This window comes from Balaenoptera acutorostrata, chromosome 3, assembly GCF_949987535.1.
Source record: "Balaenoptera acutorostrata chromosome 3, mBalAcu1.1, whole genome shotgun sequence".
In the NCBI taxonomy this organism is placed as follows: Eukaryota; Metazoa; Chordata; class Mammalia; order Artiodactyla; family Balaenopteridae; genus Balaenoptera; species Balaenoptera acutorostrata.
The window spans coordinates 103,193,494-103,212,325 of NC_080066.1; the positions used below are offsets into that span (position 1 = coordinate 103,193,494).

General features: G+C 48.1%; 1 protein-coding gene across 1 annotated transcript in view; it reads left to right on the plus strand.

Moving 5' to 3' along the window:
* The window catches only part of RYR3 (ryanodine receptor 3), a 572,028-nt gene that overhangs the window by 369,531 nt on the left and 183,665 nt on the right, over positions 1 to 18,832 (plus strand). The window contains exons 28-35 of the mRNA XM_057542134.1: positions 740 to 948; positions 2,589 to 2,764; positions 3,658 to 3,694; positions 5,563 to 5,726; positions 8,497 to 8,662; positions 14,615 to 14,701; positions 15,065 to 15,291; positions 17,109 to 17,904. Coding sequence (XP_057398117.1) covers positions 740 to 948; positions 2,589 to 2,764; positions 3,658 to 3,694; positions 5,563 to 5,726; positions 8,497 to 8,662; positions 14,615 to 14,701; positions 15,065 to 15,291; positions 17,109 to 17,904 — 1,862 coding nt within the window. The remainder of the gene's footprint in view (positions 1 to 739; positions 949 to 2,588; positions 2,765 to 3,657; positions 3,695 to 5,562; positions 5,727 to 8,496; positions 8,663 to 14,614; positions 14,702 to 15,064; positions 15,292 to 17,108; positions 17,905 to 18,832) is intronic.

Consider the following 18,832-nt stretch of genomic DNA (forward strand, 5'->3'; position numbering starts at 1 on the left):
CCATGTTATCACTTAAATGTGAAATCTAAAAAATAAAACAGTTGAAGGTATATAACAAAACAGAAACAGACTCACAGATATTGAGAACAAACTAGTGATAACCAATAGGGAGAAGGAAGTGGGGAGGGGCAAGTTAGGGGTATGGGATTAAGAGACACAAACTACCGTGTATCAAAGAGACGAGATAACAAGGATATATTATTGTACAGCACAGGGAAATATAGCCATTGTTTTGTAATAACTTTAAATGGAGTACAATCTATTAAAATATTGAATCACTGTGTTGTACACCTGAAACTAATATATTGTAAATCAACTGTACCTCAAAAAAAAAAAAAAAAACTCCAGAGATAAATAAAATAAAATAAAATTACCCAGGGCCTAAAATCAACTTTAGCTAAGGCATAGATAAAGAATTTCACTTTTTCTCTTATTGGTTTTACTTTTCCAGCTGATATTTATTTATGTCTTAAGAAGAATCTTACCTAGATGATTGTTTTTTTCAACAAATCATTTTGAACCAGACTCACTTTTCTTTCCCATATACCAAGGGCAGCTGCAAACTCCATGTGACCTCCTGTTGTTGAGTTTATGTGCCAGGAAGAAAGAAAAGGACACTGTCCCGTCTTTCTGTCTTTCCTGCTGAGACTCAAAGCTGTTAAGGAAGCAAAGGTTCCGCTTCCTCCCAGCTTCCCAGGACAGTCCTGAGGGCTGACCGGGCTCTCTCACCATTCTGCAGGCTTTGTGCCCATATGCTCTCTGGGCCTGTCTCAGATCGGCCGCATGAATCTCGGGATGGACGCCAGCACCTTCAAGTTTTATACCATGTGCGGCCTCCAAGAGGGCTTTGAGCCTTTTGCTGTCAACATGAACCGCGACGTGGCCGTGTGGTTCAGCAAGCGCCTCCCAACATTTGTCAACGTGCCCAAGGATCATCCACAGATAGAGGTAACGCTGCACGTTGCGGGGACCCTGGCAGGACGGGGGACCAAGGCCCTGAACTCCTGCTGGTGCTTCTGTCACCAGGTGGTGCTTGCCTAAGTCCACACCCTGGCGGCGCCTGCCCCGGTCACCTCCTCGCTGGCCCTCAGAGCTGTCGTTGCAGGTGCCTTAGTTGGGGCAGCTGAGTGGCATCTTACAAGTGGTAAGCACCTTGCAGATCCATCCCCAAACCTCTGGGCCACACAATGTTTTCTCCAGACATGCCTATACCGGTATTATAGCAATACAGTGTCCAGAGACCTTAAATGTTGTTTTCCTAAAAAAGTTCAGTACCTGCGCTCAGGATGATGTGTTCCAAACGTGGTTCTCCTCTGCTCATAGCTCGATGTCTTTTAGGCTCTGTTTAATTCCTGCAGAACCGTCTCCAGGTTTTTAAGTGGAGGTGTAGTAGTTGATTATGATGCCTCCCACCTTGTCGGGGGAGCAGAGAGGCAGAGAAGCCAAAGATTGTAAGCAGCCTGATTCGGATTCTGGTTCTACGTCTGCTTGCCTCTGTATCACCCAGCCCCACCATGGTTTTTTCATGGCGTAGGGGTGGGATGGGGGCTGATGGGATGTCAGACAAGTCAGCTGCACTGAAGCGTTAGATTCAATGGCTTGATTCCCCCAGACTGTAAGTCCCCTTCACTCACTGCCCACTTTGAATTCAGCAAGTATCCATTCTTCATCCTCCGCTTTTCCCCACACTCTTAAATAGTAGAGACTTTAATTTCTCTGATTCCTACCTGGCCATTACTTTAGAAAGCTGGCTCATAAACTTTTTGGAGGTCGTGAACCCCTTTGGCAAACTGATAGAATCTAGAGAACCTCCACTTAGAAAAATATACAAACCACACAAAAATATGTAAGTGTACTCATGGACCGCAGGATAGGAACTATTCTCTAGAACGCAGGGAGAAATGCTCAGATTGTAACAAAATTATTATTGTAAGTCTGTTTACTTTCTCTGCTCCTCCCTCCCACCTCCCCTCACCCCCCGGCCACACACACACACTTCAAAAATCCAGTTTTGATCTTTCCTCCGGTGCACCCCCTGCAGTGCTTGTGCCCTGGAGCTGGGAATTTCCTCAGTATGTAGAGGAGTCTCCAGGAGCTTCTGTGCTCAGGCTGTAACTGTGGTAAAGGTGGGAAAGGCACTGGGTGGAAGACAGTGCCCCCCAAGGAAACTCTGATGTCTCTTCTTGAGCTTTGGGCCTTCTGGTGCCTTCTCCTTTAGATGTTCTCATGCCCACTGACAGGGAAAACCTCTGGAAAGATTTTCTCCTTCAGCCACTTGTCACCTTCCTAAAAGGTCAGCATCAGCGAATACAACACTGCATTACCCCCCTGCCTGGCATCCTTGACCTTGCAGAAAACCCAGTGAGCATTTTTAGATCCCTAATTTAGATCCCTCACTTCCCCAGCCAGAGGCAGATCTGTGATATTTTATAGGGCACGGTCCACGTAAGGATGAGTGTAATGGTTCGTTATCACTCATGACAACCTTAGTAGTTCGCATAAAGCCTTGATGTAAGTAAGTAGTCAGTGAGGGGAGGAGGGGTGGGTCAGAGTCAGGCTGTGTCAGGTGAGGACCACGGCATTTCCAGGTCGTGAGGATCGACGGCACCGTGGACAGCCCTCCGTGCCTCAAGGTGATCCACAAGACGTTCGGCACACAGAACAGCAGTGCCAGCATGATCTACTGCCGCCTGAGCATGCCGGTCGAGTGCCACTCCTCCTTCAGTCACAGCCCGTGTCTGGACAGTGACGCTTTCCAGAAAAGGTGAGGGAGGCGCCTCCAGCTCTCAGAGGTGCTCAGCGTGTCTGTTGCAAAGTCGGCTTTCTGTCTGTCTCCTGCTCACTCTACCTCGGCACACCTAGAGCCCTGTGAGGAGGGTTCCCTCTGCTTTCAGTCAGAAAGAAATGAGGATGGGTGTGCACACAAGTGCATGCCCGTGCACATGTGTGTGTGTGCAGTGTATAATTAGGGGACCAATCAAGCTTAACTGGGTCACATCCAGTGAACAAGTTTCTGCTCTTCCCAAGCTGTCTGAGTCCCTAGCCTCCTTGCAACCTGTAGTTCGTATGCTTTTGGAGTAAAAAGAATGTAAGTGCATGAGAGGGTTCAATTGTTGTTGCCTTCGTGTGAAATTAGAAGCTTCTGTAGGCAAATACCGCCTTCTTTGCATAACTATGGCCAGTGTCCAACCCAGCAGCTGTGTGACTCATGAGTAATGTGACTTCCTCCTTCCTGATAAGGAATATATTCCTTGCTATCTTTCTTCCCTTTAATGTCTATTTTTTATTGTTGATGTATATCTGGTCCGGGTTTCCTCTAGAGTTTTACTATCTACCAAGCTTTAAACAAGCAAAGCTGCTTAAGAGAACAGGATAATGTATTCCAAGGTATCCCTGCCTACATTATTAGCGTCTCCCAACCTCCCCCTAGCTCTAACTTACACCTGGGCTGAGAGACAAGAGTTGGAAGTCACAGCCCTGCCTGGTGGTGTCAGGTTGCAAATGAACAAGTCCCAGGACCAGTCAGGCTCACTCATGTATAGGAAAGAGCCAGCTTCTTAAACCTGCCTTCGTCATTAAAGGTAGATCAGTTGCCTGTCAGACTTGTGGGCTTCTCTATAGACCTGAAGAACTAAAACATGGATTTCTTCCCCCCAGGAAACAGATGCAAGAAATACTCTCTCATACAACAACAGTAAGTAAATGTGCTCAATTATGGTTTTAATTATTTGATTCTTTGCTGTGCCTGGTAATATGCCCCCTACAGCAAAGGTCTGTCTAGAGATCCTCTTTAATTGCCAATTATTCTGTCTTTTAATATCCTTCTTGATGCTTCCAGAACATATCTATGGCATTTCTCAAGTGGGGGAAAGAAAAACAGTTATTCGGTGCAAAACAGAACTCTACCTGGAGCATCTAATTGGGCATCATTGTGTGATTGGTGCCTATTTGCCACCAGGGACTCAGCACTGCCTTTCTGATTGAAATGAACATCAGTTGGGGGAGAAAGGGGGGGGACTCTTAATGTAATCCTTTTGTTTGCTCTTTTATGTAAACTGCTATGAATCAATTCTCCCGTCTCTCTGAGCAGTGCCAGGAATAATGTTGAAAGCAGTCAAATGAGAAAAAGGAGCAGGGAGCTAGCCCAGAAGATGGAGGCTGCTTTTGGTTCTTTTTCTTCAGGCTAGACAGTAGTCAGAAAGCAATGCTTCTGAATTTCTTTCTTTCTCTCATCCTTCTTTAGCACCTGACCAACACACACACACACACACACACACACACACACACACAAATTCCTTTGGGAGAAATGCATGTCACCCCTTCTATAACGTTATCCTGCAACCCCACGTTCGTAGGTTAACTATCAAGAGTATGATTCTTGCAGCGGCATGTCACACACTTACTATGTGCAGGGCACTACACGGAGCACATTGTATCACCTTCCCTCTTAAGTTCCACTGCAACCCCAGGAGATGAACAATATCATGCGCTCTGAGGCACAGAGAGGACAAATGACTTGTCCAAGGTCACATGATTCATAGCTGCCAGTGCCAAGATGCCAGCACAGGTGTGTCTGGCTGACCCTTTTCCAATCAAAAAGTAGGACAGACTACACATAAAAGGACTTCATTTGCACTACTGATACTATGTATAAAATAGATAACTAATGAGAACCTACTGTATAGCTCAGGGAACTCTACTCAGGGAACTCAGTGCTCTGTGGTGACCTAAATGGGAAGGAAATCCAAAAAAGAGGGGATATGTGTATATGTATAGCTGGTTCACTTTGCTGTACAGTAGAAACTAACACAATATTGTAAAGCAACTGTACTCCAATAAAATTTTTAAAAAAATAAAATAGAAGCAAAATAGAAAAAAAGAATAAATGTGCTCAGTTTCATAAAGAAAATGATGAAGCAGTCACTTACCTCAGTGCTTTAGTTGTTATGATAACATAGTGATACAATTCACAAGTTGTTACAATGCCCACCAAGAATGGCTGTAATTTTTCAGCCCTGCCTGTCATTGAGTCTGATGACCACACAAAGCACATTTGGCCACATTGTGGGCTTTTTCTTTTGTAGCATCTTTCTCAAGACTTAAAAAAACTTAGACTTCCTGCAGAATTGGAAAGTGTAGCCTGAGTTCGCTAACCCCCCGGCCCCCAGGGCAATTTCATCGCTCTTCTCTCTGAGAGCAAAGATGTGCCTGGCTCTCCCTAGCAGCCCTGGTACCCAGAAGAGGGTTAGGGTTCTGTGCTGACCATTCTGAGTGGCTGCCCCTGGTCTCGGCAGCAGCATCTTCTGGGCAGAGGGTGGTATATTAGATGCCTGATTTTTTTAGGCTAAAGCACAACAGAAAAGGAAAAAATAAGGAAGCCAGATTCTCTCATCAACTCTTCCCCCAGTCCAGAGTGTAGTGCAGTACACCCCCAGAACAGTGTGTGCTTTTTAAGAAAAGGGAATCAAGGGGGGCTGCTGCATAATTTCTGCCTCTTGAGCCCGCTCCCCACAACAGGGGCGGGGGGGGGGTCACTCACGCCCCCCTGTGGTCTCTCCCCAGCAGTGCTACTACGCAATTCGCATCTTTGCTGGACAGGACCCTTCCTGCGTCTGGGTCGGATGGGTGACTCCCGACTATCATTTGTACAGTGAAAAGTTTGACTTGAATAAAAACTGTACCGTGACTGTTACTCTGGGGGACGAAAGAGGCCGGGTCCACGAAAGGTAAGAGGACTCCTGAGGGGCAGGGTTGGCCCTCCCCCAGCAGCCTTTTTCCCTTCCCCCTCACACCCCAAAGAAGGAAACATCAGCCTCTATTACAAAGGGAAAATGAAGCACAGGCTTAAAATCCTTAAGTAAATGGGGTGGGGGAGGGGAGGACTATGGTGGGAAAAGTGTTATTAGCCAAAATAAAGGGCAATTTCATCACGTGTATAAAACATGACCCAGGGATGGGAGATACAGATGGACAGTCGGGAAGCCTGGGCTTCCTCTCAGACTCCGTGATTTCTAGGCAAGCCCCAATTTCTACAACATCAGAACAAGACAGAGAAAAATCCCTGGGTGCTTGAGGGAAGCCAACTGCAGAAAATAAGAAGATGTACCACATCACACAGCAACTGATCAACTCAGAGCTTCTCATCCCAAAAGTTTGTAGTGGCTGAAAGCATAAAGAACATAAAAGAGACATGGCAAATTTATAAATAATAACCACTGAATAGAAATTAGGGATCTTCAAGGAAAATATGTTTTAGGCACACCCATACCCTCCCACGGGTCCGTTGGTACTACCACCAAGGAAGGATCTTTAGCCAGTGATGCCCCAGAAATGAACCAGCAGACCATGCCTTATTTCCACCTAAGTGAGATTTACTAGAGTCCTTGCCCAGATGGCAGGCTTGTATAGAAATGTAATAAGTTGTTTCTCATGACAACTTTATCCCTACAAAGTCAGGAATGTTTTGCAGTCAGTACTCTTCAGATACTACTTGCTCATCAAAAAGGCCAATGGCCAGAGGTCGGGCGCAATTGCTGTTTTCTGGGAGGACCATTGTTGGTGGGTGGTTAAGAGTACAGACTTTGGAAGCAAACTGCCTCCGCTTTAAACTGGGTTCCAGTACGTACTAGAGGTGTGACTTTGGACCTGTTACTTAACCTCCCTGGGTCTAAATTTCCTTATTTATAAAATGAGAATAACAGTTCTAATCTCACAGAGTGTTATGAGGATTAAGTGAGATGATACACAGATAAGAGCCTACAGCAGTGCCTGAACTCAAGTACTCAATAAACAGCCCTCTTATTACCGTCACTGAATGTCCATCGTGTTATGAGACCCAGAGTAGATGCTATAACCAGATGCAACATCCGGTTTGGTTAAAAGGAAAGTATGTGAAAGCAGTTGACCACTCCAGACTTTGCTCTTCAGCCAAAAGAACAAAAAGCACACAGTCTCACCCCAGTTGGGTCTGTTGCTCCAGTTTGCTCGCTCTGCCATGCCAGACTGATTATTTTATTTATCTGAGCCTCGGTGACCACATTCATGGTGAAAATTAACTGACACATCGGCACCTAGCTTAAGACCCAGTAGATAGTAGGTGCTCAGTAACTCTTGGTTCTTTGTCTTGTGTAATAAGAAGTAAACACAGGATCGATTTTCGGATGTGTTCAGGCATTTCAAACTTAGACCCTTTGAAATATGACCAAAGTGTGGCACTTCACACTCTTGCGGCTTCTGTACCTTATTAATTGAATTCTGTAGTCATTAGTGTACTTCGTACTTGAATCACTGAAAAGAAGTAATGACATCGCCACAGTTTAACCTTAATGGAAATCTAGCAATGGCTATAACTCTTTGGAAGGAGCAATTTGCACTGGCGCTGCCCGAGAGCATTCACTCTGAGAAACCAGCCTGACTGGTGCTGCGGAGGAGAGTGGAGGGGAGGAGGTGAAGGGATGCTTACACACGGGATTTCTAGTTGTCTGGGAAAGTGATGGACTTCTAGAACCGGAAAAAACCTGGGAGAGTTCTAATCAAACTCTTCGCTTTCCAAGGCCAGATCAGATTGGCCTTAGGAAGTTTAAAGGGGCTGCTCTAGCATCCCGTATAGAGTCACTCTCTCCTTTAGCCTGAGACAAATCGCTTGGTGTTACTTTAAGCAACCGGGTCCCTCAGATGAGCCACACTAGGACTGGGCTTAGGAGGAGACATACCAGCTGCCTCTTGCCCGCAGCCATCGTGAGGGGCTCTGGGGGGCCACACACCACTTCTCCAAAGCCCACCTAGGGTTTGAAATCTTACCATTAAAAACCCAGGCTTTGGAGTTTAAAGGCTTTGTGGTTATTACAGTTGGCTTTTAAAGCTAAATGCCTATGGTGGAGTTTTCTTTCTGGGGGGTGGTAGCCAGCTAGCTGAGAAAGGGACCCAGGTTGGTAGGTGGTGAAGAGTGCAGGGGGCAGGGCTCCAGGGAGCTGGGAGTGGGGGGTAGTACAGATCAGGAGGTGAGAGGCCATCAGAGACTAACTTTATCTACTTTGCAAATCTTCCTGGGGCCCAGGCCTGCCATCCTAGGGAACGTGGGCCTGAAGTTCTCAAGTGTCACACGGCCTTTTGCCCTGGCACTGAAATGGAACTCAGGACACAGAGTTTTCGTTCCTGCCTCTTATACCAAATTCCTCTCTAAGTCCACCTGTGGTAGTCATCCTCTCTGCACCTTTATCTCCCACTTCTAAGGTGGGAATACTACCGTCCCCATTATCTGTTTCAGAAACATGAATTGACGATGAGCCAGGAAGCAAGTTGCCTGAACGCTCTGCTGTTTGAAGCAGATAGAGGTGCCACATTCCTAAACTGAGTGAATTCATTTAAGAAAAAAAAAATTATTCGCAGCTGATTGGAAAGCTTCATTGGGAGCTTTGGGGGGCATTTCAATCCTGAGTCTTGATTCCAAACTGCCCCAGTCCAGATTCTGTGCCTTTTCCTCTCTCTGGCTCCTAGTGTGAAGCGCAGCAACTGCTACATGGTCTGGGGTGGGGACATCGTGGCCACGTCCCAAAGAGCAAGTCGCAGCAACGTGGACCTAGAGATCGGCTGCCTCGTGGATCTGGCAATGGGCATGTTGTCCTTCTCGGCCAACGGGAGGGAACTCGGCACCTGCTACCAGGTAGGGGTGGCTCGTGGGGCCATGACGGCAGCATCTCCAGCCTGGTGCTCAGGGCACGGCTCCTCGGTCTTCTCCGCACATGGAGTTGATGTACCCATGTGGTCCAGTGCCATCTAGGGAGACAAACAAGAGTAAAGTGACTTCCTTTTGTTCAGAGAGGGAAAGATCTCATTTATTGGTTGATCAGAAATGCTGGTCATCCTTCTAGAAGATAAGAAGGCTTTTCCTTGGTGATGGGCTCTAAAAGGTTATTCGTTGGTTCCATCAGTATTTCTTGTGCAACTTTCATGTTACCTACACTATATAAGATGCAAAGTTTAAAAGGTCAACAGAGATACTCCTCACTTTAAGAAACTTCTGTGCTCAAAATATAGACCTGTAAAAACTGATTTGCCAGGGAGTATTCCCTTTGCAATAAAAGGTTATTCTCATTCACTATGGCTTCTTTACAGGGTGCTTTAAAATGCATTTACATAAATAATTTATTTTCCTCTTTCGTTGACTATGAACTTCGACAGAACTACTTGGGGAAGCCATTAATTATACCCACGTAGGTTTACCCGTCATTAACCACAAGAAGCCTAATCTCCTTTAAGCTTCATCTTTGATGGCCAAGTAAGCTTGGGAAATGCCACAAATGATATCCTCCTTTGGAAGTTTCGCAGTGAGTGTTAGTACAGGAAAAGTTTAAGAAATGCTTCAGAAAGAAACCTAGCCAAGCATTTCTCATATTATTTAACCAAGAAGAGCTTTTTTTTTTTTTTAAACAATTAGTAATATTCTATAAGCCTAGAGTTCTACAGAGCATACTATGAGACAGGCTAAGTTAGGAAGTCAAATTTCTGTATTAAACCTTCTTGACACTCCAAGGGTAGAATGGAGAGCCTCATGTACGTGTGGATAGAGTGTTATCCGAGTTCAGAGAAGGGAGAGGCTGATTCCATTGAGAGTGATGAAGAGAAGGTTTATTACAGAGAAATCTTGATTTTGAAGCAAAGAATTCATCCAGGTGGAGAGAGAGGAGTGTTCTAGATTGAAAGAATGGCACAGAAGCGTAATGGAGATGGGGGCATAGTGTATGTCTGAGGAACGATGGACAGAATAGAATGGGTTATGGTTCATAGTAACAAATTTGGAAAGGTAGGGAGGTATTAGGAAGAAATGTGGAGCTCCTGAAGAGTTCTGACCAGGGCAATGGTAGGCAGTGTCCAGGGAAGCTTAGCCAACTACAGCGGATTAAAAGCCTCCGGCTCCTGTGTAAATGGCTAAAACCCCAGATTCCAGAATCAGCCCCAGGTTACAGCCTCTGGGCTGAAAAGCCCCTTGGCAGCAAGTGTCTGAAATGTTAGGTGACCAAAATCAGATGGGCAGGACCCTTCCTGGGGGCCAGGGACGGCCTGCTGGTGTGGCGGTCCTCTCCAGGACCTCCTGCAGTGGGTAGCCCCCTGCACACCTCCTCTTCCTCCTGGGAAGAAGTGGAATCATCACTACCACCCAGCAGCTGGGACCCCACCAGCCGCTCCCAGAAAGAGGCCTCTGCAAAACCAGGCTTTGAAGCAGAAAGTAAGGTATTCTTCCGGTACTTTCTCATGATTCCACGTTCCTTCCCCTCCCCACCAGTACCGAGAGGAGGCTTATATACGTTACTGCCGTCCTTCAGAATCCATTAGCTTTTTCCCATTAACTTTTGAAATGAGTTTGACTGAAGGGTCCTCCCTGAGCTACAGAGAGCTCCAAAGCATCTAATCACTTTTAAGGTCCCTAAATAAATAAATAAATAGCCCATGGCATTTGCAGCAGCAGGGACTTGCCTGCTTCAGGAAAGAGCCCATGATGGTGAGAAGATGTTACAACAAAGGGGAGAACACATTTGTACCCCATCTTTCACAGTAGTTCCTGGATGACACTGGGCTGGTCCGCTGTCTGAGCTGCGTGTTGGCACCTGCACCCCAGGATGCCTGGCATGACTCCATGCGTATAAATCCCGATGACTCTGCTCAGGGGTCCAAACCCACTCCCACCCTGAGGTGGGGTTGGGGAGGAGGTCAGGACTCTGAGCAGGGACCCTCGGGGGGCTCATCCCCACCCAGCCCCCTGCTCATTCCCGTGAGACAGTAACGTGTCCAGCCATGCGTCTGGGCTCCCAGCAGTGGGATAATTGTTATTCTGCAGCTGTAGCCATTTTCATTTTTCAATTATCTCAAGAGGAGCAGGGCAGCAATATTTATATACTGGCTTTCCATTCAGAGAGAGGACCAGTAAGCAAAATAATGAGTGGAGGATTCTCTCAAACAGTGTTTCTAGACCTCCCCGTTAAATACTGCTGCGCAATTTGAAAAGCTTTTTCTGTCTCACTTAATATAATCATGGGAGAAATGAGAAATAAAAATGTGTGTTCAAGAGATACTCCTCAGTTACTGCCACTCCAGCCACACTGCTCTGAGAGCAGAGCCAGCCGTCAGATTCAGATTTACCAGAGGGGTTACCGTTCAGTTCAGGCTAGTTCCTATGCCCTGACCTTCACACGTGATTCGAAGTAGAGTGTCTGTCATTGCAAAGACAAAACATAGCAGCCAGTGATAAAAGGTACCTTAAACACAAAGGGAAGAAAGTCCATGGCACTTTGTGGCAGCCTCAAATCTGGGCTCACTGCTTATTCCATTAGAATGCAGCCTCCCCTTCCAGAATGTAAGCTCCTTGAGGGGAGAGGCCATCTCTCAGGTTCACTGCTGCATCCCCTAACGCATGAGACGGTACCTGGTACCTAGTGAGTGCTTGCTAAGTATTTATTATCAAACTGACCAACTCGGCTGGGAAGCCACTAGTTTTTTAATTGCTGCCTAAAAAGTTACCACAGAATTAGCAGCTTAACACAGCATCCATTTATCATTTCATAGTTCTGTAGATTTGACTGGGCTCTCTGCCCAGGTTCTCCCAAGGCCAAAAATCAAGGTGTCGGCTGGAATGAGCTAGCTCTGTCCTGAGGCTCTGGGTAGAATCCCCTGCGAGCTCATTCACGTTGTCGGCAGGGTCCAGTTGTGGTTGTAGGCTGAGGTTCCAAAGTCCCCATTTTCTTGCTGGCCAACCCCTGTCTGCTTCCAGAGGCGCCCACATTCCCTCTCACGTGGCCCCTTCCATCTTCAAAGCCAACAAGGGCACGTGTGGTTCTTCTCGTGCTTCAAGACTCTCTCTGATTTTCTCTTCTGCCCCCAGCAGGAGAAAACACCTGCTTTTTTTTAAGGGCTCGTGCAATTGGATTAGGCCCACAAGGATATTCTGTCTATCTTAAGGCCAGCTGGTCAGTAGCCTTACTAACATCTGCAGAAACCCTTTTGCCCTGTGACATACACGATCAGGGGACTAACCCCAGGGGTCAGGAGGGCCGTCTAGTATTCCACTTACCACACCACCTGTTGCAGTTTCTCTCCTTAGGTACACCCATCAGGAGCTCACCCTTGTGTGTTCTTGTTATTTTAGTGATTGAAGAGACATTTCCATTGTTCATCATGGTGGGAGTGTACTCTGCACGGTAGAAATAAACCCATCCCAGGGCACCCATCCTAGATGCTTTCAAGGACCTCCTCTCTGCAAGGAGGTTTGAGGAGGGCCCTGGCATTTGACTGGGTAGTTTATGAAGTTTGCAGGGACCATTCCTGAGGGACCTAAAAACGTACCACCCTCTTCAGCCTGTCGCTCCCTATACTGGTACAATTTAGCTCAGCAAAGAAAACCTCTGGCTGAGTGCATTTCTCTCTCTCTTCACCTGGCTGGTCCAGGTGAAGTTTTCTCAGCTGCCAGACCTCTGCTTGCTTCAAGTTGCCATGACTTGAGGGACACACATTGTTCTAGATGTTATTGGGTATTTGAGAAATCTGGCGCCAGACCAGAGATGACTCTTGCCTTGTGGCCAAAGTCACACAGCATCAAATCAGAATTTCCCATATGTGTCTCTCACCCATAAACCCAGATCCTGGCACAAAGAAGGTATGTGATAGGCACTAAATAATTGTTGAATGTCCTTACCAAAGCTTATTTCAGACATCGCCTAGGCAGTTCTAGCAGCCCCCTCCCTACCCGTTGGTTTTACTGGCATCATCCCTTCATATCGTCCATGGGTACCTGAAGCATCAGGTAAAAGCAAACGTTTTATCTGAAACGTAAGCCCACTACCGTGTGTTCAAATGACATGTGCTGGGTGCACGCCTGGGGTCTAACCAGTCTGGCCTCCTCATCGTGAGCAGATGATAGCACTGGACCAGACAATCTTTTAAGTCACTTCCAGCCATAAAAATGTGTGTTTATAATTTTTATGTCTAAATGCATTGAGGAAGTTCATTATTTACAAGAAGCCCGTAACCAATATCCTGGCAGAAAGGAAAACTGCTCTATTCATGTTCTATTGCCTGATAACAAATTACCACAAACTCAGTGACTTAAAGGCACTCATTTATTGTCCCACAGTGTCCAGGGGTCAGGAGTCAGGGCACAGCTTAGCTGGGTCCTCTGGTCAGCGTCACACAAGGCTGCAATCAAGGTGTCAGCCAGGCTGCATTCTTTTCTGGAGCTCGGGGTCCCTTTCTGAGCTCACATGGTTGTTGGCAGAATTCATTTGCTTACGTTTGTAGAACTAGGGCTCTATTTCTTGCTGGCTGAAGCCAGGGGCCAACCACTCTCAGCCCCATGAGACCCCCTGGAACTCCTGTCACATGGCCCTCTGACAACATGGCAGTTTACTTCTCCGAGGCTATCTGGACCATCTTCCTCTCCCATCTGTTGAGATGGAGTCTTCTATAGTGTAACCCAATCAAGGGCATGACAGTCGCTTTTTGCCATATTCTGTTTGCTGGAAACAAGGCACAGGTTCTAGGAGAGGGGATTGTACAAGGGGGTGACTCATTGAGGGGCACTTTTAGGGTATGTTCCCAATACCCAGCAGCCCCTAATGTGACGGGTCGGGAGAGTCGCAAGTTTTGCTTAAAGGCAAAGGACTTTAGTTGGTGGAATTAAAGTTCCATTTCTTCTTCCGTGGTCCTCCGAGTCTGATCAAAAGCCCGACATCAAAGTGAGCAAGGGATAAGTGGAGCCCCAGATGTCATAAATAAATAAATCCGCATGCCTCATCTCAGTGGCAGCTAAAAGGCAGTTGGTGAATCCTGCACCATCTAATGTAAGAACTACAATCATGGAGAGTGAGGAAGGGGTGGAGAGAAGTCCAGAGGAACCAAGTGAGAGGGAGCGGTTTTGAGGGAGGAGAGAGGCTCCAGGTGCAGCCTCTTCATGTAATTCCAGGGAAGCGCCGCGTGGTCCCTGCCTGCAAAGCGGGCTCTCGAGTGAGGCCTCTTTTCCCTTCAGGGACATCTGGCAACTCTGGAGACATTTATCAGTAGGGCTGAGGTTGCGACGCTCTGCTGTAGGTCCCCCGGCTTTGCCTGACCGACGCCCATGTGCCTTGAGAAAGAATACTGAAGCCACCGCACCACCCTCCCTTGGCACCTTCCAGGGTGGGAGCGATGGATGGTGGTGCTCGCTGTGGGCCTGGGGGGGGTGGTCTCCGTGCTCTGTGAAGAGCCAGCGCCTCAGCTTGTTCTGTGACCAGAGCAGGCACTGCCTTCGGTGGCTTCGGTGGCCGGTGCGTTGCTCCCACCTGCGACTGTCCTCCTGAGCACTGCAGAAAGCTGCTGGCTTCGGTTACCCGAGAGAGGAACTGAAAGGACGTGAGATCGTTCAGCCCCGCGTGGAGAGAGGAAGGGCGTGTGGAAGGTGGGAGCAGTGACAGTAGCTACGCTTAGGCACCGGGTCTCTGGGAATTTCTGAGCAGTGCCAATGAGCAGCCAGTTAACTGCCCTCTTTCAGCTTGAGTTAGAGTGAGGGTGTTGACTGAAACACCCATGACTTAGCCCCCCTATGATTTTATAATTCTGGGCAAACATCTGGATTTGTTTTGGTTTCCAGGTGGAGCCCAATACCAAAGTGTTTCCAGCGGTCTTCCTGCAGCCTACCAGCACCTCTTTGTTTCAGTTTGAACTTGGGAAGCTGAAGGTATTTATCTGTCCCCTCATCTAACGTCTGTGACATGAGGGGGCCTGCTGACCGTTAGGGGGAGAAGCTCAGGCCTGAGAAAGCCTGGAATCTGTCGCCTCTTGCTTCCAAACTAATAGGTTCCCATTTCCCCTTCTCCCACTTCTGTTGAGTACCGAAAGAATTAATGAATGTTCGCGTAACCCATTATGTCATGTCTTCATTGATGCTGGCGAAGCCCTCATTGGTCCCGGGAGGCACTTGTCTCTTTGTAATGTATGCTCATCCTTTTGTTTATCATGGGCCGGGTGCATTGTCCAGCCACTGAGCATCTCTGCGTTGCAAGTGTGTTCTCCTCCCTGATGCCTTTCTGCCTTGCCCCAGAACGCCATGCCCCTGTCGGCGGCCATATTTAAGAGTGAAGAGAAAAACCCCATCCCGCAGTGCCCACCACGGCTGGACGTCCAAAGCATCCAGCCCGTCCTCTGGAGCCGCATGCCCAGCAGCTTCCTGAAGGTGGAGACGGAGCGGGTGAGCGAGCGCCATGGCTGGGTGGTGCAGTGCCTGGAGCCCCTACAGATGATGGCGCTCTACATCCCCGAGGAGAACAGGTAGCGGAGGGGCTCAAAGAGGGAGGGCCGGGCCCGGGAGGCAGGGAAGCAGGTACCCAGCAAGCCCAGAAGCCAAGGAGGAGCATCCTCGTTGGCAAAGGGCCCAAGATGACTGCTGATTGCCCCGAAGCCTCGGTTTCTCTTCTTTCCCTTCCCCACTTTGATTATTCACTCAGACACAGCATGATATTCACAGTGATGTACCTGCCACGGGGCTTTCACTGTAGCTCCGAGTACCTGCACTCAGGGACGTTTCCATGCGTTTAATTAAAAACCCTAGCATGGCTCAGAAATATATGTTATTGATGGCAAGAAGGGGAAGAATGAGGCATGCCTAGCTTGCTTGGAGAACCAAGAATCAGGCTCCTGGTCCCCACTCTTTAAGAGGTGCTCCTGGATTATGGGCTAGGTTCAATTCCAGCACCATCACTTTCTGGCTGCGTGGCCTTGAGTGAGTTACTCATGCCCTCCAGGCCTCGGTCTTCTCATCAGTACAGTGAGATCAATGCCCACCCAAAGGATTGCTGAGAGAGAAAAAATGAAATTGTGTAGGGAAAATCTAGTTCAGTTTCTGTACACAGAAAAAATTAAGTAAGTTCTATTTTTATGGATGTTATTACCCCTTGATCTCTTGGACTGAAAAAATAAAGCAATAGAGGATGGAGGTATTTGGCACCTGCATAGCTCACATTTAGGTATTCCACTGGGTCATGGGCAGTTGAAGGACAGGCTAGTGTAGAGAAGGAGCAGAAAAGACCAGGAGACCAGCCAAGTAAGCCAATTGCAAAGTGTCCTCAGATTCTCAGTGAGGACCAAGACAAAATGTAAGAATCTAGGCAGAGATCAGAGCCCCGGGCCCCCACACACAAGGGAATAATACACAGCAGATAGATCTCTACAGTCAGGATGGAGAAAGTGCACTGGCTACCTGACTACACCAACTCATCACAGGCTGGAAGGTGTTTCCTCTCTGGACAAGAGCACGGGTGTGTGTTTGTTTTCAGGAAAAGGATAGCCCCATGGCTGATGGTAAACTGGAGATTACATAGATGAGGCAGATGGTAAATTGATGGGAGGGCTTTAGCTACGTCTTCTGAGGGGCTCTTACATCAGGAAACAGAGGATCCCCTTGAGCCTGCAAATAAGAGGACCAAGTCACCTGTCACATACCTGAATGTTTTCAGTTCTGAGTTGGATTTTTCCCTAATAATGGGGACTTTGATATTTGGTAAGCTAGTTTTTTTGTTTTTTGTTTTTTTTTTTTAATTTTTATTTATTTTTGGCTGCGTTGGGTCTTCGTTGCTGCGAGCAGGGACTACTCTTCATTGCGGTGCGCGGGCTTCTCATTGCGGTGGCTTCTCTTTGTTGCAGAGCACGGGCTCTAGGCACACGGGCTTCAGTAGTTTTAGCATGTGGGCTTCAGTAGTTGTGGCTCGCAGGCTCAGTAGTTGTGGCACACGGGCTTAGTTGCTCCATGGCATGTGGGATCTTCCCGGACCAGGGCTTGAACCCGTGTTCCCTGCATTGACAGGCGGATTCTTAACCACTGCGCCACCAGGGAAGTCCCAAGCTAGTGTCTTTTAAGTCTTACAGACTTTTGAGACACTCATAGTTAGAAATGGTGGATTATCAGGAGCTGGGATATGGACCAGAACTGGGAGACGAATGATAACCTGTAAGAGACTCCTCCAGACTTCTACCCGCTCTGCCTTCCTTGGCTTGGGTGAGATCCGTGGGGATTCCGAGGGTAAGCGCTCCGCTGAATTCTGGCACAGTTTTCTCCCCGTGGAGTGGTTGATTGCTTGTCTCCTCCTCAGGTGTGTGGACATCCTGGAGCTCTGTGAGCAGGAGGACCTCATGTGGTTCCACTACCACACGCTGAGACTCTACAGCGCCTTGTGCGCCCTGGGAAACAGCCGCGTGGCTTACGCCCTGTGCAGCCACGTGGACCTGTCCCAGCTCTTCTACGCCATTGACAACAAGTACCTCCCCGGCTTCCTGCGCTCCGGCTTCTACGACCTGCTCATCAGCATCCACCTGGCCAGCGCTAAGGAGCGGAAGCTGATGATGAAGAATGAGTACATCATCCCCATCACCAGCAGCACCAGGAAAATCCGCCTGTACCCGGACGAGTCCAAGAGGCATGGGCTCCCTGGGGTGGGCCCGAGAACGTGCCTCAAGCCAGGGTTCAGGTTCTCCCCCTCCTGCTTCGTCATGACCAGCGAGGAACACCAGAAGCAGAGCCCCGAGATTCCCTTGGAGCTTCTCAAGACGAAGGCGCTGAGCATGCTGACGGAGGCAGTGCAGTGCAGTGGGGCTCACATCCGGGACCCCGTCGGGGGGTCCGTGGAGTTCCAGTTTGTGCCTGTGCTGAAACTCATCGGAACCCTGCTGGTCATGGGGGTGTTTGACGATGACGATGTTCGGCAGATCCTCCTTCTCATCGACCCCTCCGTGTTTGGGGAGCACAGTGGGGGCACGCAGGGCGGAGCAGAGAAGGAGGAGGTGACCCAGGTGGAGGAGAAGGCTGTGGAGGCTGGGGAAAAGGCCGGCAAGGAGGCTCCCGTCAGAGGCTTGTTGCAGACCCGGTTACCGGAGTCCGTCAAGCTGCAGGTAACTCGGGGCAGCCAGCATCCTGCCCTTGGAAAGAGCTGGGGAGGGAGACAGTGCAGCCTGGTGGTGATGCCAGGACTGTGGGCATTGGCCTGAATGTGGAGTGTAGCAGAGATGCTCAGGGAGAGCGCCCACTGGTCCTGCTTGTTCCTGAGCTGGAAGGTACTCCCTAAGTCTCCCCAAACAAAAACGAAAATACCAGCCCTCATCAGTAAAGCGTGTGCTTTAGAGCTGTTTTTCTGGTCCCAGTGACGGATTTTCCCTGATCTTCTCTCCTACCCTTTGGGACTAAAGCACTCATTTGTGACATCTTGTCTGGAGACAGAGAGGAGCCTTTGGCCGTGGAGTTGACCAAAGGAACTGGCTTGTAGGATGACCACACTCATCACCGGCTCTCATTTGTTGCCGTGCTCCGATCACAAGCCTGACGTGAACCTGTTACACTGGCACTCAAAGAAAGTGCCATCTGAGCTAGGAGCCCTGCTCACTTAGAGCTGCCCCCTTGCGCAGCTTAGTCTTACCAGACGTAAGCTAGCATCATCAGTGGTGCACTGAAAGAGGATGGTGACTTTTGTCTTCTCAGTACTGAGAAGAGAGAAATGAAAACAAATAGAGGAGAAATGAACACAACACTGTAAATCAACTGTACTTCAATAAATTTTCTAAAAAGTAAAAAAAAGAGAAAAGAAAAGAAATAGAGGAGAGCAGTTTATCTCAGTGGAGTGACCCTGGTTCAGGCATCCCTGGATTTCAATTCCTGCTCCTCAGCCACTTCCTGGCTAAATAAATTTGCCAAGTCAATAGCCCATCAGTCTTGGCTTTATGATTTGCAAAATGTGGATGATGATATAGTAAAACATAATATTAAAATGTGTGTTTAAAAAATATAATTGGAAACATATGTTAGCATAAAATATATTATAAAAAA